The sequence below is a fragment of the Mus musculus genome, chromosome 17, assembly GCF_000001635.26.
Source record: "Mus musculus strain C57BL/6J chromosome 17, GRCm38.p6 C57BL/6J".
NCBI lineage: Eukaryota > Metazoa > Chordata > Mammalia > Rodentia > Muridae > Mus > Mus musculus.
Window position 1 is genome coordinate 29,359,211 of NC_000083.6, and position 25,739 is coordinate 29,384,949.

The following is a 25,739-nucleotide window of genomic DNA, read 5'->3' on the forward strand; positions in this document are numbered from 1 at the left end:
CTTGAATGAGCAGAGCAGAGGCGCTGGTCACGTGTTCTAGAAACCCTGAGTGACCAAGAGGCAGATTTCCCTAGGGTGCTGTGATCAGGGGACCCTGAGGATGGAGTGCATGGAGGTCACCCTCCAGGTTCCCTGGGTCTTTGCTGGAGTCATAGGACACTTACCTGGGCTTCAGAAATGGCAGTTCTTCCCCTGTTCTTCCTGGGTGACCTCAGTCAGGTGTCTTGACTTCCATTGGCCTCCATTTCTGATAAGGGAGCACACTGTGTAACACAGCTATGGGAGTGAAAGAGAGGAGACTTGTTAGCTCTAACCCATAGGGGCTCTCCAACCCGGGCCACTAGAGAAATATCAACATCATTAAGACAAAAGCATCCAAAGAGGTGTTGGGGACCACAGGACCCCTTCCTGCATATCCTCACAGTCTGTGGGGTTTTTTGTTTTGTTTGCCCTATTTTTCTTTTTTTTTTTTTTTCCGGACAGGGTTTCTCTGTGTAGCCCCAGCTGTCTTAAAAGTTACTCTGGAGCTGGGCGTGGTGGCGCTCGCCTTTAATCCCAGCACTTGGGAGGCAGAGACAGGTGGATTTCTGAGTTCGAGGCCAGCCTGGTCTACAAAGTGAGTTCCAGAGCAGTCAGGGCTACAGAGAAACCCTGTCTTGAAAAAAAAAAAAAAAGTTACTCTGTAGACCAAGTGGGCATCAAACTCAGAGATCTGCCTGCCTCTGCCTCCCGAGTGCTGGGACTAAAGGTGTGTGCCACCACCAGTTCAGCTTTAGATGTTTTTTTTAGGGTAGGAGTACAAGAGATACAGTGTGTGTGGGTTGGAGCCCAGAGGCAACCTGAAAGAGTCTGCATTTTGGGTGGAGAATTGGTTCAGAGGTTAAGAGAACTTAGAAAGGACCTAGGTCCCATTCCCACAACACCCTCTTCTGACCATTGTGGGTACCAGGCACGAATGTGGTATAATAGACTCACACAGGCCAAACACTCATACACATAAAAAATAAAAGTAAATAAAAAGAAAGGAAAAGTCTATTTTTTTTCCACCATGTGGGGCTCCAGGGTTAGACTCAAGCTGCCAGGCTTGGCTACAAGTACTCTTACCCCTGAACCATCTCAAAGCCCACCCCATCCGACCCCATTTTTTTTTTTGAGACAGGTCTCACGTAGCCGAATCTGGTCTTATACTCATTACGTTGTCAAGGAAGAACTTGGACTTCTCCTCTCAAGTGGGTGCCATGGGCATGTGCCATGATACCCAGTTCTACAGTGCTGAGGATAAAGCCCTGGGCTTCCCGCATGCCAAGCAAGCATTCTCTATCAGCTGAGCTACATCCCCAACCCTGTGGTCCATTTTAATTTAAAAGCTGTTTTTCCATCAGCAGTGCACAGCGCCAGATGCAAGGAAGATGCTGAGAATGGTACTAAGTAAAACATCCCTGAGCCGTCCCCTTTCCCCCCATGCAGAGAATTGGATATCCAGGAAGCTGCTCATCCCAGGATCCGGCTCCAGAAACGTCCTGTGACCACTGTTGCCACAGCCCGTGCCTTCTCTAACAGGACTGGGTAGAAGTATCTGAGAGGTAAAGGTCAGATGCCAAGAGGGCCGGGCAGTACTTCACAGGCTCCTCCCACAGCAAGGAGAGTTTGACAGGCTCCTCCCACAGTAGGGAGTGCTGGCCTCTCTTCCAAGCTACTGGGACCACTTCCTCTTTTTTCACTCTGAAGATAGGAACTGCCCCAAGGCAGTCAGAAGCGATGGGCAGATTCCAGGCTGTGGTAGACCTGCTTCACCCGCTGGCCAGGGAGTGCTGAGGGCACCAGCCTATTGCCTCCCTCCCTGCTTCTGGGGTAACTGAGGACCACCTTGCAGGCTAGCAGGATGGAGCGAGCCTGTGAGAAGCAGGACTCAGTGTGCAACCTGGTGGCTGTGTTTGAGAACAACAGGTACAGATGGTGGGGGAGGGGTCGAGCCCTTCTATCTGATCTGGTACTTTGGGGCAGCACCTGGGGTCCCTCCATCCTGGGTGCCTGGCAGTACAGGCAACCACTGCTCTTGTGGTAGTAAGCTGGACAGGGTGAGCATGGGAGATCTCCAATCCATGCACACACACATCCCACTCACACCAGGACACAAATGGGAACAGGAAGGCGGGACACAGATGGAATGTGGCTGACTGGGACAAAGCAGAGCCATGCTCACCAGGCCTCTCTCCTAAGTTCCTTTCTATACCTCAGGGCTTACTCTGATGGCCCTAGGGTGTGACTTGTTTGGTTCCCATCATAGGGAGAACAGAAGAGGGGACACAGGAACTAGCTTCTTTGAATTTTGGGGCTGTGCTGGCACTTGTGTCTGAAGGGAAAAGACAAAGCCAGGAGTGGGAGGGGTCCTGAGTGGCCTTGGAGGGGCGTGAGTGTGAGACATGAAACCGCTTTGCAGGCCTGTGGTTTGGGAGTGCCTTTGGTCCTCTGGAAGCAGATAGAGGTTGGCCTCAGGAGGCTTAGGGGGAAGCTGTGGGGACCTGAGAGACGAGGGGAGGAGGGGCAGGTGGAGGGAGGGGCTGAGCCCTGGATTGTTGTAGAGGGTTCCAGAACCCGGGTACACCACAGTGAGTCCCCATGCCTTCAGCAGCTAGATGCTGGGTAAAGCAGCACTCTTACATGAAGATAAGGAGTCTGCCACCAGAGTCCCCAGCCCTCGGGAGCCACAAGAACAAAGCTTAGTGCCTAGAGTTCTGTGGAGGATGCAGGGGTAGATTTCTACTTGTGATACAAAGTTCCGTCCTTCTGAGACACCAGGCCACAGGCTTTAGATGCCCTGGGAAGGCCTCCACGCTGTGTTGTGGGCCTGCAGGCCATGCACAGGAGGTGCCTGGGGCCTCCACGTGGAAGCCCACATTCACCCCTGCAGAAGTTTCACTTCCTGGGTGAGCAGCCTGACTCTGCCTCTCCAGGAGCTTGGCTGAGTGCATCCTATTCAGCACCTGGGACAGCTCATTCCCACCGCCCTCTTGGCCCACCACACTCATGCTGGAGGGGGCGTAGGCTCATGTAGATGCCAGCCCTTGGGCTACTGAGTGGTGTCTGGCTGCACCTTGCAGGTAGAGTAGCCATACAGAGGAGTGGGTCACTAGAAGCGTGGTCAGGAGTGTGAGAGTCAGGCTCTGAGCAAGGGGACCATGCAGGCGTCTCTCTGTGGAGCCCTTGGTGCCTAGCTGATCTGAAACTGAGGGCTAGAGAGGAAACAGGCACAGGCCTGAGTGCTTAGAAATGCAGAAGCTGAAACCAAATGTACAGGAGAAAAACCTGAGACTCAGCACCCTCTCACCCAACCCCCTCTCCCTGGCTGCAGGCCCTGAGGCCAAGGAACTCCATTTTCTATGTCTGGAATGGGCCACCTCGGTCCTTCTTCCTACACCAGGCCCTGTGACCAGGACAATCACCTCAGCTCTCTGGGTCTCTCTGTCCTTGACATCAAGAGGAAAGACAGCTTAGCATGGAGGTTTGGATGTCAGCTGCCCCTACCTGCCCCACTTTCAGGTTCCCATCCTTTCTGCCTCAGTCTCCACATCTGCAGCATGGACGCAGGGACATTCTTTCTCATCGGGTTTGGAGGCTCGGTACCTGTCTGGCCTCCGTTTCCCTGTCTGTCTTTCTCGAGGGGATGCCTACCCAGCGCTGTCACCCTGGCTATCTCCCTGCACATGCCTGGCTCTGGCAGTGTGGGTTTCTCTGGCCTACAAAGGACTGGTAAATGCTGCACAGCAAAACTGTCCTGTGAGGGCTGAACCTGGGGAACAGGGACCCTGCTCTGCAGGATGGCTTTGTCCCCTGGTAATTGTGTGAAGGCCATAGGCATCCCTGAAAAGGCCCAGTTTCAGCATCTGAGTCCCTGCTCTGAATTACTCTCTGGCGCCCACCTTCCCTTGATGTATCGGGAGAGATACAGAGATGAAAGCAAGGGGGAAGAACATAGGTGGGCGTGATCCTGAGGGAGCCCCTGAAAGATCTGTGTGCCAAAGGAGGGGTTCTCTCTAGATGTGTTTGCATTTGAAACAGGGAAGTATGTAGTTCCCCAGAGAATAAAATAGGCCATAATGACTCATTTAGGGACTGATGGAGTTCCCTCCCAGAGGACACTCAGAAGGATGCTGGTGGCACCTGGGACGTGGCTCTGTTGGTAGAGCACTTGCTTATCGTGCACAAAACCCTGCCGCCCCCCGCACCCCCCTGGCCACACCATGTAAGCCAGACGTAGTGGTTCATGCATGTGATCCTAGCACCAGAAGTCCAAGGTCGTCTTCCACTATAAAGGGGTCAAGGCTAGCCTGTGGTACTTGAGTCTCTGGCTCAAAAAAAAGGGAGGAGGAAGGGGGCTGAGGAAGATTCATAAGCTTTGACAGGTTCCTACACTGTGCCAGGCACTTGGGAACCCATGAACACCAGTGGCTCACACAGGTTACCCTGAGGAGACCCTCAAGTGTGGTCTGTTCTCAGCAGGACTCCGGGAGAAGCACCTGGATCCCATAGCCTTGAGGACCAGCCCCATAGCCCTGAACACCAGCTGTCCCTGTCCCCAGAGCCTTGGGAGGCACCCCCTGTCAAGGAGGCCTTGAAGTCTGAATTCCGGCCAGTGAGCAGGACATATCTGAGTTCCCTCAAGAACAAGTTATCGAGTGGGGCTTGGAGGAGATCCTGTCAGCCTGGGGTCAGCCCGGGGCCAGAGACACAGGTGAGGGACTCTGACTGGGGAATGGGTAGTAGGACCTCTTGGCCTTCCATCTCTTCCTCTTTCTCTCTCCTCTCCCTTTTCTTCCTCCTATTCAAGACAGGATCCTACAGTGTAGCCCAGATGGGCCTTAAACTCTCTACTTCTGTATCCCCAGAGCTGGGGTCACAGGGTCGCTCTAACTCTCCTTAAAAGGTCACCAACCACATTGATTTGTGGCCCCATCATTTTTTTAAAGATTTTTAAAAATTTTATTTTATGTATGTGAGTACACTGTAGTTGTACAGATGGTTGTGAGCCTTCATGTGTTTGTTGGGAATTGAATTTTTAGGACCTCTGCTTGCTCCAGTCAACCCTGCTCGCTCCAAGTCGGCCCTGCTTGCTCAGTCCCTGCTCATTCCGGCCCGAAGATTTATTTATTATTATACATAAGTACACTGTAGCTGTCTTCAGACACACCAGAAGAGGGCATCAGATCTCATTACAGATGGTTGTGAGCCACCATGTGGTTGCTGGGATTTGAACTCAGGACCTTTGGAAGAGTAGTCAGTGCTCTTACCCGCTGAGCCATCTCTCCAGCCTATCCTTATGATCTCATGTAACCTTGATGCTCCCCTGAGCTCTGAGGAGCCAGAGGATGGCTCAGCTGGGATGCTAGACCCTTCTCTATGTGTCTTCCCCTTTGTGTGTGTGGCCTCCTAGAGGAGGCTCCCCGCCAGGCAGCCAGGTGTCTTTCACAGTAGCCCCTTGACTCCCTGTTCCCACGAAAGCCCAGGTGGAGACCATTTAACCTGAAGACTCAGCCCTGGAGCAGGGCACCTTTCTAGGCTGTACTATGAAAGCTGGTCCAGTGCCAGACCTGGTATACCAGGAAAACGGGAATGCCAGAGGGTTTGCTTATTAGACAGAGCAACGTTGTCTTCTGAGGAGTGGCAAGCCAAGTTGTCCACCCTTCTCTTCTACCCCTGTAGGAACCTGAGGAGAAGAGGGTCGTGCGAGAGCTTCTGGAGACGGAGCAGGCCTATGTGGCTCGCCTGCACCTGCTTGACCAGGCCAGTGGGGACCCCTCAAAACCCATCATATCACAAGTACCGATGCCAGCCCAGGACTTGGCATTAACTCAACCCACTGACATCGTTGGGTGGCTTTGGGAAAGCATCAGAACTGAGCCCTTTAGCACCTCATGCATTGTCTTCGGTCCTGGCCAGCCTCATACATGGCAGCCTCGTTTGATTGTCCTCACTAGATGCCCTTTACTTCAGCCAAGGAACACCCAAGGCCTAGGAAGACACATATGGGGCTGTTCCCTCTTCCCTTGGCCAAGCCCTAGGGAGTCCTGGCTTGTCTCCCATCTGTAAGGTGGCCTGAATCCAGTCTTTCCTGGCCATCTCTCTCAGCTGTGTGGCAAGGATGCAGGCCTGACTGCTGGGGTTGTGCTGTCCCCCTGGGGCTGCAGGGCTGGCTAGCGGGTGGTGACTTCCTCTTTGAGTAGGGCGTGAGCAGGTGCGGGTTTCCTGTGCAGGTGTTCTTCCAGGAGCTGCTGAGGGAGGCAGGCCGCAGCAAGGCCTTCCCTGAGGACGTGGTGAAGCTCATTTTCTCCAACATCTCCTCCATCTATCGTTTCCACGCCCAGTTCTTCCTTCCCGAGCTGCAGCGGCGCGTGGATGACTGGTGAGGTCCCAAGTCACGGACCCAGGCTGAGGGGCCTGGGAGGCCTGTGTGCTTGAGTTTAATTCTGACCGTGGCTGTCTCCTCGCACAGCTGAGGAAGATGGGGCCATCCTAAGCCCTGTGACTTAAGAGGTCAGGGGAGTCATGGTACTGACTGGGTCCCTGGCCTTGATCTTGGCATCTGTTAACAGGCTGGTTTCCTAGCCAGCGGTGCAATGTCCATGTCACTGTTACATGAGAAGCCCTGATCCCAGCACCCACATGTTGGCTCACAACCAGTGTAGCTCCAATAGCCTTCTTGTGGCCCCGGTAGACACCAGGCATGCACATGAGCACATACATACATACATACATGCATACATACATATGTGCAGGCAAAACACTGATACACACAAATAAATCTAAAGAGAGACGGGATGGAGGGCTGGGGAGACAACTCAATCAGTAAAGATCTGTTGAACAAGCCCACAGACCCGGCTTTAATTGCTGGGACTCACAGTGAAAGAGGAGAACCGGCTCCCAAAACTGTCCTCTGACCTCTATGTGTGTGCTATACTACAAGCATCCCCAACACACACACACACACACACACACACACACACACACACACACACGAGTGCGCACACACACATGCACACTCATACGTAATGGTAATAAGTAAAATAAACTTTAAAAATGAGAGATAGAGTGAGGTGGAGACCAGTCTGGTCTACATAGACCTGGAACAGTCTGTCAGGGCTACAAACAGGCCTGTCTCAAACATAAAGAAGCAAGGTGGGGGATGGAGAGATGGCTTAGCGGTTAAGAGCACTGACTACCCTTCCGAAGGTCCTGAGTTCAATTCCCAGCAACCACATGGTGGCTCACAACCATCTGAAATGAGATCTGACGCCCTCTTCTGGTGCGCCTGAAGATAGCTACAGTGTACTTAGCTACAATAATAAATAAACCTAAAAAAAAAAAAAGAAGAAGCAGGGGGTGGGGGGTAAAGGGGAACCGGCCTGTAAGATCACCTAACACCATACCCATCTTTTCTGAGGAGAAAACCAAGACTCAGAGAAGCTTCCACAAGGACATATGGGTACAATAATGAGTGCGAAAACAGGCAGCCGTCCTGGGCAGAACTTTCGTGCAACCCATACCATCAGCTACACGCAGTGCCTTCTGCAGTCTGGCCAGCCAGGCCTTCATAGGCCTCACAGGGCGGCTAGCCAGGGACTAGAGACTCAGAGTTTAAAGAGGAGGCAGATCCTCAGGGCACTGCTCTCTTACATCTGCCCCAAGGGTACTGGAAGGGCTGTTGGGAGCCTGGGAGCACGGAGAGTGTGGATCCAGGCTGACTGCATCCCCTCCCCACTTAGGGCAGCCACGCCCCGCATTGGGGATGTGATCCAGAAGCTGGCCCCGTTTCTGAAAATGTACAGCGAGTACGTGAAGAACTTTGAGCGGGCCGCGGAACTGCTGGCCACGTGGATGGACAAGTCTCAGCCCTTCCAGGAGGTGGTCACCCGCATCCAGGTGAGGGGCATGGGGGAGGAGCCTGCACAGCCACCTGGCAACCTGCCTCATTTCCCTCTCCCCAAGCGGTTTGGACATCCCCAGGCCTGGCACCCCGTTTTCTCTGCGCTCACGCTTCCGCCCCTTGCTCCCTGCTCCCCAAGTGCAGCGAGGCCTCCAGCAGCCTGACCCTGCAGCACCACATGTTGGAGCCTGTGCAAAGAATCCCGCGGTACGAACTGCTGCTCAAGGAATATGTGCAGAAGCTGCCAGCCCAGGCCCCAGACCTCGAAGATGCCCAGAGTGAGGACACCCTGGGGCCCAGGGAGCCGGGGAGGGCTGGCCTGAGGACCTCCTAAAATGGTTCTGATAACCTGATTGAAGATTGATTGATTGATGATGATCAATTGGTCCTTTATCCATGGTATCCACACCACAGCCACAGATGAGACAGGAGAGCAAAGCCCAGAGAGGTTAAGTGACTTGCCCATGGTCACACAGTCCAGAGAAAAGCAGAGCTAGGATTTGAACCTACACCTGTAGAGCATACCCTCTGGATCTGGCTTTGCTCTGGGAATGAAGAGAAGTCGTAAATCGCTGAAATCATAAATCTAATCACACAGTTTCCCAGTGGCCTCAGTGTCCCCATCCTGGGTGGCTTCCGCCTTCTAGACACTCACTATGCTGGACTGCATAGGCAGGGATGTGCCCAGTGGGAGTTATAGCAGGTCCCCCTGCCCCCAGGTCCTATTGTGGAGCCCGAGCCCCAGGCTGCAGGTCTCCAGGAATGACTGGGGCTCTGCTCTCTTTCTAGGAGCACTGGACATGATCTTCTCAGCTGCACAGCACTCCAATGCAGCCATTGCAGAGATGGTGAGCATCCTGTCCTGGGAATGGGCATGGGGCATTCCCGGACACACCCTGTCTCTTGGTCCTTGTATCCACTGATCCTGCCCAGGGTACCTGCCCCACCCATCTACCCCCTGGCCTTTGGCTCCCTCATCCCATCCCCTTAGGCACATTATCAAGAAGCTGGGACCCTGCCCAGTCTAGGCTGAAGGTGTGCCCCATCTCCAGGAGCGGCTGCAGGGCCTGTGGGATGTGTACCAGCGCCTGGGCTTGGAGGATGACATCGTGGACCCCTCCAACACCCTGCTCCGAGAGGGCCCTGTTCTCAAGATCTCTTTCCGCCGCAGCGACCCAATGGAACGCTACCTGGTTTTGGTAGGGGCTGCTGGGTGGTGGAGCGGCCAGCTTTGCAGCCAGGTGTGCCCCAGGGAAGCAGAAATCAGTCGGGGCTCAGGTTGGCTTTAAAGCCTGTGCTGCCTGTGTGTACTCTAAAAGACAGCGCAGCAGGAGGGAATTAAGTTAGCTGCCCAGAAGATCTGCTGGGCTGACCCTGGGAAAGCAGAATCTTCTGAAATCAGGCTATTGTGATTATAAAAAGATAGAGAGATAAGAATATGTTCTATGGGGGTATGGAGAGGTGTCGAGGAAGGTGGTGCCTCAGCGGGTCCATGCCAAGGCATTCCTTCCCACTGAGGGACCAGCCAGACAACTGTATAGTATAGAATAGAGTTTATTCAGGGCTTGGGGAGGGGAGTTAAGAGAGTAATAGAGGCAGAGAAAGGAAGAGAGAGGGAGAGTAGAAAAGTAGAGGCCGGCCATGGCCATGGGGGAAGGGAATAGGGAAGGGAAGAGCCCAAGGGGGCAAGAGAGAAGCAAGCGGGAAGATCAAGTAAGAGAGAGGAGGGGCTAAGCAGCCCCTTTTATAGTGGGCCAGGCCTGCCCGGCTGTTGCCAGGTAACTGTGGGGCGGAGCATACCTGGATGGTGCCAGGTAACTGTGGGGGTGGAGTTTAGCTACAGTGTGGCTATCTTGAGGTGTATTCCTCCTGTCAGCCCATAGGCTCCTCCGACTGCTTTGTTCCCCCGCTGCTCACAGCAGAGGGACTTTTAGAGCCCCGTCAGTGCAGTGTGGGGGTGGGGGTGGGGTGGGGGACTGTGCTAGACAGTCACAACCTCACCCCCAACCCAGATCACCAGCCTAGAATGTAGCCAGAAGCGTGGGGGAGGGGTAGTGAGTAGGTCACAGGAAGGACCCAGAGCTGCTGCCCATACCACCTCATGTCCTTCCAGTTCAACAACATGCTTCTGTATTGTGTACCCCGAGTCCTCCAAGTGGGTGCCCAGTTCCAGGTGCGGACTCGCATCGATGTGGCCGGCATGAAGGTGAGCTGTCCGCAAGGGGGCCTCAGGGTGGGTGACAGCAGTGGGCAGAGCAGGTCCTTGTAAGGATGATATGGCTTCCTTGGGGGACGGGGTGCGGTTCACTCCTCTGACAGCCTCACAGTATTTCCTTTGCTGTTTGCACCACTGTGGTAATGTGTGGCCAGTGTTCTGAGCCTGCAGGTCCAGGTGGGTCTAGCAGCCAGGGGTGGGATGAGCGGAGTGGAAGAGGGGGAGTTGAGGAGTCGGGAGCTCTTCCATGAGGGTTCCTCTACAATGTTGCTGGGGATGGACCCACTGCCTGAGATAGTTAGCAAACACTCTGTCCAGCCTTAACCCATCCCTGGAGTTCTGCGTTTCTAGACGACCCCAAGGGACGCTGCCTGGTACTCCTGCCCACATGCTCATATGTGAACAGGACTGGAGAGCAAGGTTGGCCCAGCCCCTGGCTGGATGTATCTTCAGCTAGAGTGGAGCTCAAATGAGTGGGCCCAGCCCTGCGGTCTCCCACATCTCTATGATGTCGGGCGTTGTCATCCCTGGATTAAGCATCTTTTTGCTCTCCAAGGACAGTTGTAGGGCTGTGGATGCCGCTCAGTTGCTAATGTGCTTGCCTAGCTTGCATGCATTCCTGGATTCCATCGTCAGCCCTGCACAAACTGGGTGGGATCAGGGCAAATCTGTAATCAATCCCAGCCCTGAGAACCCTGGAAGCCAGGTGGCAGAAGACCCTGGCAAGAGTACCCAAGTCAGAGGCAAAAGCTCAGAGGTACAATGGCTGAAGCCCAGGATCTAACCCCAGTCTGCACCCCGTGAAGATCTCCAGAGTGGGAACACCACCTGAGGGTTCATAGTGTCTCACATGAGTTAGCTGGAGTCTTTCACGTGTGCAGCCCCTACTTGAGGCTTCTAGCCTCCATCCTGAGATGGCCAGAGAGTCCCAGAGGCTGGAGAGTAGGCAGGTGTATCTGATAGGGGCCCTTATGAGCAAGTCTGAGGGAGGAGGTAGAGAGAGGCCCTTAGTGAGCAAGTCTGAGGGAGGAGGGTAGTGAGCAAGTTTGAGGGAGGAGGGTGACCTGATTAGGGGTGAGAAGAAGACATTGGAGGAACATAGCAGAGATCAGCCAACCAAGGCTGGATGTGACGGTGCACGAGTTTAATTTCAGTACTTAGGAGGCAGAGTTAGGTGGACCTCTGTGAGCTTGAATCTAGAACTGGTCTACACACTGAGTTTCAGGCTAGACGGGTCTATATAGCAAGTTACAGGCTAGCCAGGGCCACAGAGTGCAACTCTGTCACAGAAGGAGGAGGAGGAGGAGGATGAAGGACAAAAGACACAGAACCCAAAGGAGATTCACAGCCTGCAATCCCAGCACTTAAGAGGCTGAGGCAGGAGGATTACTGCAAATTCAGGACAGTCTGGATTGTAGTGAATTCCGAGCTGGCCTGGAATACACAGAGAGACCATCTCAAAAATAACACATACACACACACACACACCACACACACACACACACACCACACACACACACACCATACACACACATACAAACACAGACAAAAACAAAAAAACAAAACAAAAGACAAAACAAACCTGGGTTTGTAATGTAGCTCCTTTGGTAAAAGGTTTGCTTAGCATTCACTGAGCCTGGATCAGAGCCCCAGTACCCAGTAGCCCAGGAGTGGTGGCACCCATCTGTAATCTCAGCCCTTGGCAAGTGGTGGCAGGAGGGTCAGGAATTCCAGACCATCCTTGGCTACATGGTGAGGTTAACGCCAGCTGCGACCATGTGAGAAAGCCACTAATTCCCTGTATGCCTGCTCTTGGCTGCCACCGTTTGGCAAGTCTGTCTCACTGGCTAGCAGCCCCATAGCACCCTCTGCTGGACATTGCTGGACATGGTGGGTGAAGAGCTGTCTACAACAAATGGAAACCACTTTTTGAGTCAGGCTTGAGGGACAGAGGGGCTTGAACCACCTTAGCTGTTCTACCGGCCTATGGCCTATGTATGACCTGGTCTGAGCTGGCCCTTGTGTTTCCCAGCCTAAAAAGAAGGAGAGGTTACACAGGCGTGCCATCCAGGAACCTCACATAGAACCCAACAGGTTGTACCCTGCACAAGGATACCTTATCCCAGAGGTGCCATCAGTAGCCAACTGTGATATGTCATAGATTGCAGATTTACAGTGAAAGCTGGCCAGCAGGTGGCAGTCAAACATCTCATTCTGACAAGATCTGGAGATGTGCCAGTTGGCCACAGATATCAGGAGATCAGGAGAGCCTTCTGAAGCAGGCAGGGGGTCCTTTGTTGATGAGCCCAAAGAACTGTGTGGGATAGAAAGACCCTGAACTGAGCCAGACCTCCAGAGTGTGGTTAAGCCAGCCCAGCGGGAAGCTAAAACCTGGAGGCTCAGGGGCTAAAGAGATGGCTCAGCAGTTAAGAGCACCGATTGCTCTTCTAGAGGTCCTGAGTTCAATTCCCAGCAATCACATGGTGGCTCACAACCATCTGTAATGGGCATCTGATGCTGTCTTCTGCTGTGTCTGAAGGCAGTGACAGCGTACCCACATATACGAAATAAATATGGCCAGAGCGAGTGGGAGCGGGACCAGAAAAAATAAGAAGAAAGAGAGAGAGAGAGAGAGAGAGAGAGAGAGAGAGAGAGAGAGAGAGAGAAGGAGGGGGGAGGAGAGAGAGAGAAGGAAAGAAGGAAGGAAGGAAAGAAATAAAGAAAGAACACACAAACCTGGAGGCTCCAATCCCAAGGCATCTTGACTCAGACCCAGAACTCCCTGGGCTTCCCCTCTCCTCTCATAGCTTTCCAGCCCTTCCTGCCTGGACTCCTGCAAGCTTTAGGCCTCCACTTGCCTTTCCCGATCCTTCCTCTGACAGGAATGGTAACAGTTCATCCAGGTCTCCCACGCTGCCCCCTCAGCGCCCGCCCCTCTATTCTCAGGGCATCTGTCCTTCGCAGCAGGTCTCACAGGCCTGAGCTGCAAAGTGGCGGCTCTGCTCCACGTCACCCAGGCTCCCCACATCCAGCAGGATACAGGGTCCAGACCACACCCAGCCCTCCCTGATGTGAGTCTGTGCATACAGCACAGTCTCCAGCCTCAGTCCTTTTATTTTTTTAAGGCTCATTTATTTATATGAGCAGACTGCAGCTGTCTTCAGACTCACCAGAAGAGGGCATCAGATCCCATTACAGATGGTTGTGAGCTACCATGTGGTTGCTGGGAATTAAACTCAGGACCTCTGGAAGAGCAGTCAGTGCTCTTAACCACTGAGCCATCTCTCCAGCCCCCAACCTCACTCTTTTTTTTTTCCCCCGAGACAGGGTTTCTCTGTGTAGCCCTGGCTGTCCGGGAACTCACTCTATAGACTAGGCTGGTCTCGAACTAAGAAATCCACCTGCCTCTGCCTCCCAAGTGTTGGGATTAAAGGCATGCGCCACCACTGTCCAGCATCCAACCTCACTCTTGATGGCAGAAACCCAATGCTAGGTGCCTCATTTTGCCCCTTAAAAGCTGTGTGACCTTAGGCAGGTCTTAAGCCTGTTCTCAGCTTCCAGATCCAGCGCCATGTAACTAAGGATGAGACCCACTTCCCAGGACTCCTGTGAGAATGACTTTTTATTATGGAAACATTTAAGCTACGAAAATAACCCCAAAAGTTTTCATAGACTCAAGTTATGTCGAGGTCCAGCTTCTATTTCTGGTGACTGTTCAGAACCGTTCCTCCACTCCACAACGGGTCATTGTCGGTGCTGCTGACATAGTTACAAAACCTTCAGTCCCATTTGTGCAGAGCCGGCTGGGGAAGGGTTGCTCCTGCCCTCAGTGCTGGGGTGTGGGTCTGATGGCTCCTTCCTCCATCGGCAGGTGCGGGAGCTGACCGATGCTGAGTTCCCACACTCCTTCCTGGTGTCCGGAAAGCAGCGCACACTGGAGCTGCAGGCCCGGTAGGTGCTGGGACTGGGGGACACCAGCAGATGAACCAACCGGCTGGTACCGTCCTCAGCATTGGGTTCGCTTTCCTTCCGAGCAGGTCCCGAGATGAAATGGTTTCCTGGATGCAGGTATGGACACTCCAGGGGAGTCTGAGCCTAGACTACTTGAGAGGAAGGGGAGAGAGAGAGAGAGAGAGAGAGAGAGAGAGAGAGAGAATCTCAATATCTATGTGTGTGCCTGGTTGCTTCATCTTTCTGTAGAGTTTGAAGCCAGCCCTGACTTCTGACTTCAAATCCTGCTATGTCCACTGGAGCTACTCTCTCTCTCTCTCTCTCTCTCTCCCTCCCTCTCTCTTTCTCTCTCTCTCTCTCTTTCTTTCTTTCAAAGATTTATTTATTTATTTTATGTATACTGGTGCTATCTTCAGACACAACAGAAGAGGGCATCAGATCTCATTATGGATGGTTGTGAGCCACCATGTGTTTGCTGGGAATTGAACTCAGGACCTCTGGAAGAGCAGTCAGTGCTCTTAACTGCTGAGCCATCTCTCCAGCCTGCAACTCTTTGTCTTTAGGACTTGGTTTGGCATGTATAACCTGGAGCTGATAGCTTCCCTTCATGTAGAGTCTGGGCCTACTCCAGGCCACATTTAGCCAATGTATTGGGTGTGGCTAAGATGCCTTGGGCACCGCCCCTCACCACCCCAAACCCCACCTCCATTCAGGCCTGCCAGGCAGCCATTGACCAGGTTGAGAAGCGGAGTGAGACCTTCAAGGCTGCTGTCCAGGGACCTCAGGGGGACACGCAGGAGCCCAAGGTAATAGGACCGTCTGCACCCAAGACTGAGTTTCAGGAACAAAAAGTGTCCCCCAACCAGGACTGACATTACCTGAAGGACCTAAGTAAGCCTTTCCACCCAACAGAACCCTCAGGTCACCCAGGGCCAGAGTTCCCTAGTTAGCGGTATGTGTCTTGTGTTGGATCAGAAGTTCAAGATTACTCTCTAATATTTAGTGAGTTCAAAGCAAACCGTGGCCACATGAGACCCTAACTCAAAAAGAATCTTCAAAAGTAGAAGTAAAAAAAAAAAATGCCTTTAGCTAAGCATGGCATCAGGCCTATAATCCCAGCTCTGTGAGTTGGAGGCCAGCCTGGTCTATATAGTGAGTTCTAGGCCAGCCTGGTCTACATGTTGAGTTCCAGGTCAGCCTTAGCTACATAGTGAGACAGTTTCAAAAACAAACAAAGCAAAAATTCCTGCCATTGGAGCCTTGAGAAGAGCTGCGTGAAGACCAGGAAGGACCCCTGAGTAGCCAGGCTTGACCAGTGGATCTGAACAGACCAGAGAAGCAGGGAGAGTTGAAGGTGGGCTTTCAGATCTCAGCTCTGAACTTGGCTTTCTGGGTGACGCTCTGTGTGACACCCCACCCCCAGGCCTGTTTCCTTACCTCTACAATAAGAATATTAGCCAGTAAGCGACCTCAAGTGGAGGCTGGGGGACCTCCAAGGGGTACAGGATGCCTTGAAGCGCCCACCCAGCCAGCTGCTCCCCTCCCTCAGCCACAGGTAGAGGAGCTGGGTCTCCGAGCGCCTCAGTGGGTCCGGGACAAGATGGTGACCATGTGCATGCGCTGCCAGGAGCCCTTCAATGCCCTGACTCGTCGGCGCCACCACTGCCGGGCTTGCGGCTATGTGAGTACAGATGTAGACATGCAGAGACTGGGGAACCCAGGGCCTGCCTCTGCTCAGGACCTTCCTACCTCCACCACCAGGCTCAAGCTGCATCCCCATCCTGGCCGGCTCTCTGGCCTGGGTGTGTCCACCATCCCTGCACTTCCCACCTGTGATGCAGTGTGAAGCTTCCTGCTTCAGGGATGGGGAGGTGGGTCTGGGGAAGGGAACTGGCCTGCTGGAGCCTCCTTCAGTGACCTGCCCATTCACCTGCCCAGAGCTGAGAGGTTCTCTATCCCTGGATGAGCATCTCTTGTGCATGTGTGTGCTCTCTTGTGCATGCTCTCAAACACCAAATGCTTAAAAAAACAACTGGGCGTGGTGGCGCACACCTTTAATCCCAGCACTCGGGAGGCAGAGGCAGGCGGATTTCTGAGTTCGAGGCCAGCCTGGTCTACAGAGTGAGTTCCAAGACAGCCAGGGCTACACAGAGAAACCCTGTCTCAAAAAACAAACAAACAAACAAACAAAAAACCAACAACAACAACAACAACAAAAAACAACAACAGCTCCAACCAAATGTACTGGTGCGTGTGTGTAATCTCAGCACATGGAAGGAGGAGGTAGGATCAGAAGCTCCAAGCCAGACTGGGCTACATAGTGAGTTCTGAGTCAGCCTGGGCTACACAGTGAGTTCTGGGTCACCCTGGACTACATAGTGTAGCCTGGAACACGGTTACATGAAACCCTGCCTCAGAAAAACAAATAAGGTTGATGAAAAGAAAAAAAGTATTTAGTCATTAGATGAAACAAATTTCTCAATAATGACAGGAGAGATGGCTCCGTACTAAGAGTACTTGGTGCTCTTGCAAAAGACCCCAGGTCCAGTGACACCCCCTTCTGGCCTCCACAGTCACCCGCATGCAGGTGGTGCACACTCACACAGAAGACATAGGAGGAATTGAGTGTTTAAATTCCTCAATAAAAGCATAATACACTCCCAAGGCCCACAAGCGGGCCTGGGTGTCCTGGTCCGGACTCCTGGTGTCTCAGGCCCGTGCATGCCCTCTTTGGGGAGCCAGTGAATCACCCTTTCGTTTCGTGCTCAGCTGCCAGTTTCTGCTTCTCTTTCTGCCTCAGGCACCCTGTGAAGGCGGGGTACACGGTGACTCCCCGAGAGTGGCCACACCCAGCATGCCCAGGGCACCTGGTCTTCCTCAGAGGCACACTCCTGGTACCCAGAGTTTCTCCCCACACCTCCCCACCCATCCTTACCTAGTATCGCACCTTTAGTGGGGAGCTTGGGGGTTGGATTGCCCGGAATACCTCTGGTTTCTTCCTGCCTCTCTCTTTTATAGCAGGTGACAAACTTATTGTTTTGCTTTGTTTTATTTATTTATTTATTTATTTATTTATTTATTTATTTTTGAGACAGGCTGGCCTTGAAACCCCCCACTGCTCTCCCCTTCCCTCCCCTCTCCCCACTTTGTGCATAGTAGGTAAACACTCTACCATCTGAGCTCCATCCCCAGCTGTAAACCCTAGGACCTTAAAGGCACTGTTTGGGAGTACCGGGGCTGTCAGTTAGCTGTGTAGCCTGACCAGCCACTTTCTCCTCTGAGTCACCCTGCCCTTGCTATTGCTTTAGAGTGGGGAACAGAGTCCTGCCCTCCCTGGGGCCAGTGGGGTTCTGGTAGCTATAACTTGTTCTACCTAGCCCTCCAGGACCCAGCCCCATGTAAGAGGCTCATGGAGGGAAGAAAATTGGGTAGGTGGGGCCATGCAGGGGGGCTGGGTCTTGAACCCCGGTCTTCTGCTTGGGCTCCTATAGCCAGCTAAGCTTTCTTAACCCTGCTGCCCCCATCCTCAGGTAGTGTGTGCCAAGTGCTCTGACTACCGTGCGGAGCTGAAATATGACAGCAACAGGCCCAACCGAGTCTGCCTGACCTGCTACACATTTCTCACTGGAAACGTACTCCCTCAAGGCAAGGAGGACAAGAGGCGGGGCATCTTGGAGGTGAGGGCTGGAAGCATCCATCAGGCCCACAATTCCCTTTGCATAAGACTCTGTCCTGGGTTCTGAGAAACAAGCCACCAGGACTACCCTCCCCTTAACTTTTTTGTTTTGTTTTGTTTTTCGATTTGTTTTTAGAGACAGGGTTTCCCTGTGTAGCCCTGGCTGTCCTGGAACTCACTCTGTGGACCAGGCTGGCCTGGAATTTAGAAATCCACCTGCCTTTGCCTCCCAAGTGTTGGGATCAAAGGCATGCGCCACCACTGCCCGGCATCCCCTCAACTTTCTACCCATAGACAGCCCCTCTCCTCTGATCCAAACATACCAGACCTGACAACAGCCAGGAGCTATGGACTGCAGGCTATTATTACTCGATTTCCCCGACTCCTCTGTGTCCCTATTCAGTAACGGCATGGCCTGTCTGTTTCAGTTCACGCTCTTAGGGCCCACCCCACAGTTCTGCAAGGCAAAGACTGGGATGTGCCCACTGATCTTGTGGGGTAGGCAGGGATACCCAGGCTCCAGTCAGGCAGACTGCAGGCACTGTTCTAGCAGAAAGGGGCCTCGGAAAACCAGTCCAGAGAGGTGATCTTCTTAACATCATACAGCTCTTCTTGGTCTCCTCTGTGATCAGTGTACCAGCTTGAAGCCCTCTCAGAACCACTTCCCATCCCATGAGCATGAGCTATGGCTACCAGCTGTGGTCATCTTTGGGTTACACAGTCTCCCCCTTGAAGGCTAAAGTGTCATCCCACAGTCCCTTGGAAAAAAAGAGGGAAGCTGGCGTATTTCAACTTAGACTCACTCCCATGAGCAAGTTGGCTTCTCACGGACATCGGCTCCCTCTCTACCCCATGTGTCCCCTCCGACCAGCCCCACAACTGGGCAAAGACCTGCTTCTGGAGTCTCATGCCTGCCAAGCCCAGCTCTGTCTCTTGACTAGCTCAGGAGGACAGCCCTGGCTCTGGCGCCTGCCGACGTGAGCACACACACCTCATCGCTCCTACAGTTCTGCCTACCCTTGGCCAGCATGAACCAGGACCGCATGTCTCTGAGCCTCTGAAACAAATGACCTGTAGTATTATGCAGAGATGCAGAGATGTAGTGATTGTGTCGGGAGTGATGGCGTATGCCCATACCCAGAATCCTGGGGTGTGGGGAAGGTGACCAGGAGTTCAAGGCCATCCACTGCTATATACCAAATTTTAGGTCAGCCGGGGCTACATGAGCCTCTGTCTCACAAAAAAAAAAAAAAAAAAAAAAAAAGTAGTGATTGTGAAGTCCCGTGGCTCATGCCACCTTGTGGACACTCTGTCACCTGACCGTCCTTTCTGCTTTCAGAAAGAGGCCTCAGCAGCACCCGAGCAGAGTCTGGTGTGCAGCTTCCTGCAGCTCATAGGGGACAAGTGCAGCAGGAGCCTTCCCCGGAGCTGGTGTGTGATCCCCCGGGATGACCCCCTTGTCCTGTATGTCTATGCAGCCCCCCAGGTATGCCATGTATGCTCCAGCTAGACTCCACATCCTCACAGGGGGACAGGAGAGTGGGCTTGGGGTGTTATTTACCCTGCAGGGAAGATGGGGAAACTGAGGCCCTCTGAGGACATGGTTTTCTCAAGTTATAGGTTACTGAGTTTCAGAGCTGGGCTCAGAGTACAGGAAGACTCATTCTTTCCTCTTCTTCCTCTCCTTTCCCCTCCTCTCTCTTCCTCCTCTTCCTCTCCCCTTCCCCCCTCCCCCTCCTGCTTTTTTTCATCTTTCAACAGGCCCCCTCCATCAGGGGGCTTCTGGCTCAAGCAGGCATATATGTCTGTCAGGAGCAGCAGGACTAAATTGGGGGACAGGGACCTTAACCCATGGCTTTCTTCTCCTCCAGGACACAAAGGCTCACACCTCCATCCCCCTACTGGGCTATCAGGTGATTTCAGGGCCCCAGGGGGACCCTCGGGTTTTCCAGCTGCAACAGTCAGGCCAGCAGTACACCTTCAAGGCCGAGTCTGTGGAGCTGCAGGGCCGCTGGGTGACAGCTATCAAGCGTGCGGCCAGTGGCCGGACCCCTGAGGGACCTGACGAAGAAGATGTGTCTGACTGAACCACAGCCAGCTGCTCATCGAGAGTCCATGACAGCCTTCCCAGGCCTACCCCATGGTTCTATCACTTCACCCCAAGCTGGGCTACCCCTGACCCACCTGATGTCTATACCGAGACAATTCATCCTGACTCTGTATCCAGCAGACACAGGCCCTTTCCTTCAGGAAGATACCACCAAGTGTCCCAGCTGGCTGGAGAGGGGGCGGATATCCCTGGATCATGAAATCTTCATTGCTAAAACAATGTTGTAGCTTAATGGGTGGCATGCCCATCTAACATGGATGAAGCCTTGGGTTCAGTCCTCAGCGAAACATAAACTGGGCATGGTAATACATGCAACAGTTGGGTAGGTAGAGGAAGAAGGACCAAAAGGCCGAGGTCGCCCTGGCTATAGAGTGAGTTACAGTCCAGCCTGGGCTACACAAGAACCTGAGAGCACAAAAAAAGTCAAAATAAAAGATGACAAGTACCAATAACTGGGACTGTTGTCACCCTAGTGAGGGTCTGAGCCTGGGTGTGAGTGACCTAGGAAACTTTGGAAGGGTTGAGGGGAAAAACAGACACCAACTAACTTTGAAATTGAACAATGTCTGGGTCTCTTAGCAAGGCTTTTTATTTGACTGGTCTGAGAAGGGGGAGGCAAGAGAACTTCAGGGGCCTCCATGGGAGGGCCCTAAGCACTGGGCTTCATGGCCAGAGAGGAAACTGAGAGCCACTCAGGGCACCTGCCAAAGCCAGGGGAACGATGATCATAGCACCAAGATCCCATGAAGCCACAGTGTGCGTGCCCACGTGTGCTTATGGTGTGTGTGTGTGTGTTTGTATACTATGTGTGTGCATGTGATGTGTGTGTGTGTGTGTGTGTGGTGTGTGTGTATGCTTGTGTGGTGTATGTGTGAGTGTGGTGTGCATGCATGTGTATGTGTGTGAGGTGTTTCTGTCTGTGTCTGTGTGTACGTGTGTGTTTTGAACCAGGTTCTCAGTTTATAGCCTTGTAGCCCTGGCTGGCCTGAAACTAGCTATGTAGCTCAGGCTGGTCTTACAGAGAACCCCCTGCCTGTATCTCCTGAGTGCTGGGATTAAAGGCACACAAGTCCACACCAGGATGCTCTGGGTGTTTTATCACCATGATCGAATTCCACTGCTTTCCAGATGAGGACATCTACTCAGAGAGCTTAACTGCTTGTCTCTGGGTCACACAGCTGGTGCGTAGGAGAGCCAGTGACATGGGGGGAGGAGGTAGAGAAAAGAGGGCGAAGGAGTTGGAGAGACATGGATGGGAATAAAATGGACATCTCCGTCTGGCCCCTCCTCCCCTCAGGGATGCTTGGAGTCAGTGAGATGGCTCAGCGGGTCAGGATAGAAGTTCCTCAAACATTGAAAATAGAACTACCATCTGGCCCAGCTGTGCCACCCCCTGGCTGCACACCAGGACCCTAAGTCAGCACTCCACAGGGATGCCTGCATATCTGTGTTTCCTGTTGCACTATCTCTGAGAACTGGACCAGCCCACATGTTCATCAACAGATGAATGATAAAGAAAATGTGTCACATATGCAGAGTGGAATTGTATGCAGCCATGAAGAGGAACACTGTTGTGACATTTGCATGAGATGCGTGGGAGTTATTGCATTTAAGCAAAATAAGCCAGACTCAGAAAGACGGACACCAGACATGGCGTGTTTCCTCTCTTTCATGGGACCTGGATTTAAAAATGTATAAATATGTCTATATGTTGGGTAAAGTAGGTCATAAAACAAGAAAGGGAACCATGAGACAGGAAGAAGAGATCCTAAGGGGAAGAGTGAGTAGTGAACACAGGACATAAGAAAACAGAAGGGGTAGGTAGGAGGGGACCAGCATGGGGAAATGGGGACCCAGGAAGGGAGAAGAGGAAAGAGAAAGTAAGAAAAATACATGCAGGAATGCTACAGGGGAACCCATGCTTTGTGCTGACTTTAAAAAAATAATTTAGGGGCTGGAGAGAGAGAGTTCAGGAGTGAAGGACATTTCCTTCTGCAGAGGATCCCATAGCCCAGGGCAGGCAGCTCACAACTTCAAGCTGCCTGTAACTACAGCTTCAGGAGAGCCAGAACACTCTTCTGGCCTCCAAGGGTGCACACACGCACACATGCATGCGCACACGCATGCGCACATGCACACGATCTTTGCATTGGAGAGATGGATTTTGCAGGGACCTGGGTTCAGTTCCCAGCTAGGGAAGGGACCTTGACACAAGGGATCATGACCATATATATGTCAGAGCCTGGACAAAGCTTACCTCCCCCTGACTTCCCCTGTGGGACATTACTCTTCTGCCCAAGGGTCTGAGCCGCTACCGGCACTCGGGGCTCTGAGGAACTTCAGGCTCCATTTGTTCTTTTCTTCTTGTTGTGATCTGAGTGCCCTGTGTTGCCAGCACAGCATCTTTCCATCCGGAGCCACACCCTCATCTCCAAATCAGCCCGTAGACCCCAGTGTGAGTCCACACAGATACAGATGAAAAGGGAAAGGCCGGGGAAGGTGGGATGAGTCAGGACACTCAATAACTGACAGTTTCCGAGTCACATACAGCTAACACTAGGGGGCAGCATCTCCCAGGAGTTAGTGTCCAGCCCACTGTAGAGCCACTCCTCCGCCAACCCCCTACAGTTTGTGTCCACTAGGGCAGGGCATCTAGATTGGGTTACCTCAGACTGGTCCTCCACCCCTGAGGATGGAGACGGAGACGGGGATGTCTGCTGAATGAATCTGTGCATAGCCTGATAGGCAGTCATGTGAGCTTCTTGTCAGCTTTTACTTTACTTTACTTTAATTAATTAATTTATGTATTTATTTTAAGATTTATTTATGTATATGAGTGCACTGTTGCTATCTTCTGACACACCAGAAGAGGGCATCAGATCCTACTACAGATGGCTGTGAGCCACCATGTGGTTGTCGGGAATTGAACTCAGGACCTCTGGAAGCATCTCTCCAGCCCCCTACTTTTATTTTATTTTATTTTATTTATTTATTTTTTTGTTTTTTGGGGGTTTTTTTGGTTTTTTTTTTTCAAGACAGGGTTTCTCTGTGTAGCTCTGGCTGTCCTGGAACTCACTCTGTAGACCAGGCTGGCCTTGAACTCAGAGATCCACCTGCCTCTGCCTCCCAAGGTGTGCGCCACCACACCCGGCTCTACTTTTATTTTTTAATTAAGGTTTTATTTCTTTCTATGTGTGTGAGTGTGTGTCTATGTGCACCATGTGTGTGCATGTGTGGAGGAGACCAGAAGAGGCCCTGGATCCCCTGGGATTCTGGGTCTCATGTGCCCAGGCTGTTCTCAAAATCAATGATATTAAAGTCCTGATCCTCTTGTCTCTCTGTGTTCCGTTTATGTAGTAGTGCTGGATCACAGAGATGTGCATGGCGGACAACTCTCTCCCGATTGAACCAAATCACCCCCTCCTCAGAAGGAGTCCTTCTCGCCCTAAGCCCGCCTGCTTCCAGGTCAGCATGGATTCCATGGGAGCCCTTGCTCATTCTCTTCCACATTCCCACGCTGCTCCTGGCTCTAAGCCATGACGCTGGTTTAACCCCTGAGTGTCGGTGCTAATACCAAACCTGATCACACGACTCCTTCTAATTCTGAAACTGTTGAGGTTTGAATGAGATGTCTCCCACAGGCCGGGCGTTTGAACACTCAGTCCCCAGTTGGTGACCCTGGTGAGGTTTAAGTGCAACCTTGCTGAAGGAAATATGTCAATGGAGGTGGGCTTTGAGGTTCAAAAGCCCCTCGATATCCCCAGTTCTCTCTCTCTCTCTCTCTCTCTCTCTCTCTCTCTCTTTGCTTAGTGCTGCTATAGTTCCTTGCTCTGATGGTGTGATGGTGGATTCTTTCTCTCTGGAACTGTAAACCCAGATAAATCCTTTCTTTTATAAAGATGTGTTGAGTGGGCTGGGCTGGAGAGATGGCTCAGTGGTTAAGAGCACCAACTGCTCTTCCGAAGATCCTGAGTTCAAATTCCAGCAACCACATGGTGGCTCACAACCATCCATAATGAGATCTGATGCCCTCTTCTGGTGTGTCTGAAAACAGTTACAGTGTACTTAGATATAATAATAAATTAATCTTTAAAAAAATATGTGTTGATCATGATATTTTATCACAGCAATAGAAAAGTGACCAAGCTGTGTGTCAGGAGGTGGTTCCCATCTACAGTGGTGTCAGGTTAGAAATCTGTCTGATGGACTCCTCCTTTGTGGGTCACTAGGCCCTTTCGATCTAGCCCCTGGGTCACCTCTCAAAAGATAACCATCTGTACTGGCTAGTTTTGTGTCAACTTGACACAGCTGGAGTTATCACAGAGAAAGGAGCATCAGTTGAGGAAATGCCTCCATGAGATCCAGCTGTAAGGCATTTCCTCAATCAAGGGGGAAAGGTCCCTTGTGGCTGGGACCATCTCTGGGCTGGAAGTCTTGGGTTCTATAAGAGAGCAGGCTGAGCAAGCCAGGAGAAGCAAGCCAGTAAAGAACATCCCTCCATGGCCTCTGCATCAGCTCCTGCTCCCTGGCCTGCTTGAGTTCCAGTCCTGACTTCCTTGGTGATGAACAGCAGTATTGGAAGTGTAAGCCGAATAAACCCTTTCCTCCCCAATTTGCTTCTTGGTCATGATGTTTGTGCAGGAATAGAAACCCTGACTAAGATACCTTCTCTATCACCAAGGCTCCCAGATGCACCCCCAGGGCCTTTGTGCCTGTGGCTCCTTCAGCAGAGATTCTCTGGCACGTCCCCTGATAGACTGAGACCCCTGCCTTAATGGCCTTCCTCTGGGAGGCTCCCTGACCAGCTTCCTAGTCCCCCTTTCCCACGCTGTCTTTTTACTTTGCTTCAGTAACCGTTTGTCACTGTCACCCTGATGTTAGTGGTATTTAGTCTGTTTTCTGTTTGTCTGACTAGTATTTGTCTCTAAAACTATTAAGCTTGGGTTTCTGGAGAGCGAGCAGAGTCCTTGACTCCCTGGTAGCGGGCACTGGAGATGGCAGAATGATTTGTGTGGCTCGGCTATGATGACGACAGTGGCCTCGGGGTCACTGTCAGGATGGCGTCACAGGGTCTCCATGTCTGTCAGCTCTTCCAGCACCCACCCTTCAATTCATCACTGGTTCCCAGAGGTTTACAGCTAGCAAAGGCTTGGAAACACAGTGTCAGGGCTGAGATGGGATGCAGGCGACAGAGTTAGCCCGTTGTGCATGGAGCCTTGAGTTAGACCCCCAGCATGCCTTCAGCTAGGCCTGGTGGCACATACCGTTAATCCCAGCATTACAAAAACAAGGACATCAGGAGTTAAGGGTCAACCTGGCCAAGATAGCCAACTGGACTCCATGAGACCCTATCAAAACAGTAAGGGGCTGACTGGGAGACAGCTCAGTATTATAGAGCACTTGTGACCCTTTCAGAAAGCCAGGGATCAGTTCCCGGCATGCACTTACAAGGAACCTGGAGCCCTCTTCTCATCTCCAGCACTGTGCGCATATATGATGTGCATCCACCCAGGTACTTGCAAATACACATAAATAAAAGTAGCTAAAAATATCTTTAGAAGAAGGAGAGAAAAGAAAGGAAGGAAGGGAGGAAGGGAAGAAGGGAGGGCAGAAAAGAGGGAAGGAGGAAGGGAGGGAGGGAAGAAAAGAGAAGGAGGAAGGGAGGGAGAGGGAGGGAGGAGGAAGGAACACAGATATTCTTGTATGTGTTGGGCACCTGCTGGGTATTCCGGCCCACCTTGTGACAGGTGTTCTCTGTGTTCTGTTGGGGTGACTGTGACTAGAGGCCATGTGTTTGAGGTCACAGACTGGGGGATGGAGAACAAAGTCCCCTAACTGCTCTGGACTCTGTCCTTTTGCCCTCACC

At 52.3% G+C, this 25,739-nt stretch overlaps 1 protein-coding gene across 16 annotated transcripts; it reads left to right on the forward strand.

Annotated features, from left to right (window-relative positions):
- Positions 1 to 1,693: 1,693 nt before the first annotated feature.
- Positions 1,694 to 20,325, forward strand: Fgd2 (FYVE, RhoGEF and PH domain containing 2). Of its 16 annotated transcripts, none has more exons than XR_385331.4 (16): positions 1,694 to 1,947; positions 4,498 to 4,732; positions 5,701 to 5,781; positions 6,252 to 6,400; positions 7,761 to 7,917; positions 8,066 to 8,199; positions 8,711 to 8,769; positions 8,913 to 9,120; positions 10,035 to 10,127; positions 14,008 to 14,087; positions 14,174 to 14,204; positions 14,801 to 14,893; positions 15,637 to 15,768; positions 17,618 to 17,764; positions 19,103 to 19,249; positions 19,635 to 20,325. XR_385331.4 is itself a non-coding variant. In XM_006524299.4 (16 exons), the coding sequence occupies exons 1-15, from the start codon at positions 1,883 to 1,885 to the stop codon at positions 19,213 to 19,215; spliced, it is 1,689 nt and encodes a 562-aa protein (XP_006524362.1). In that variant the 5' UTR covers positions 1,696 to 1,882; the 3' UTR covers positions 19,216 to 19,249; positions 19,635 to 20,325. The 16 variants fall into 16 exon arrangements, 9 of the variants coding, with proteins under 9 accessions (XP_011244774.1, XP_006524362.1, XP_017172967.1 ...); XR_003952126.1 differs by having other exon boundaries at positions 17,622 to 17,764; XR_385330.3 differs by having other exon boundaries at positions 1,696 to 1,947; positions 8,061 to 8,199; positions 8,974 to 9,120; positions 17,622 to 17,764.
- Positions 20,326 to 25,739: the final 5,414 nt, after the last annotated feature.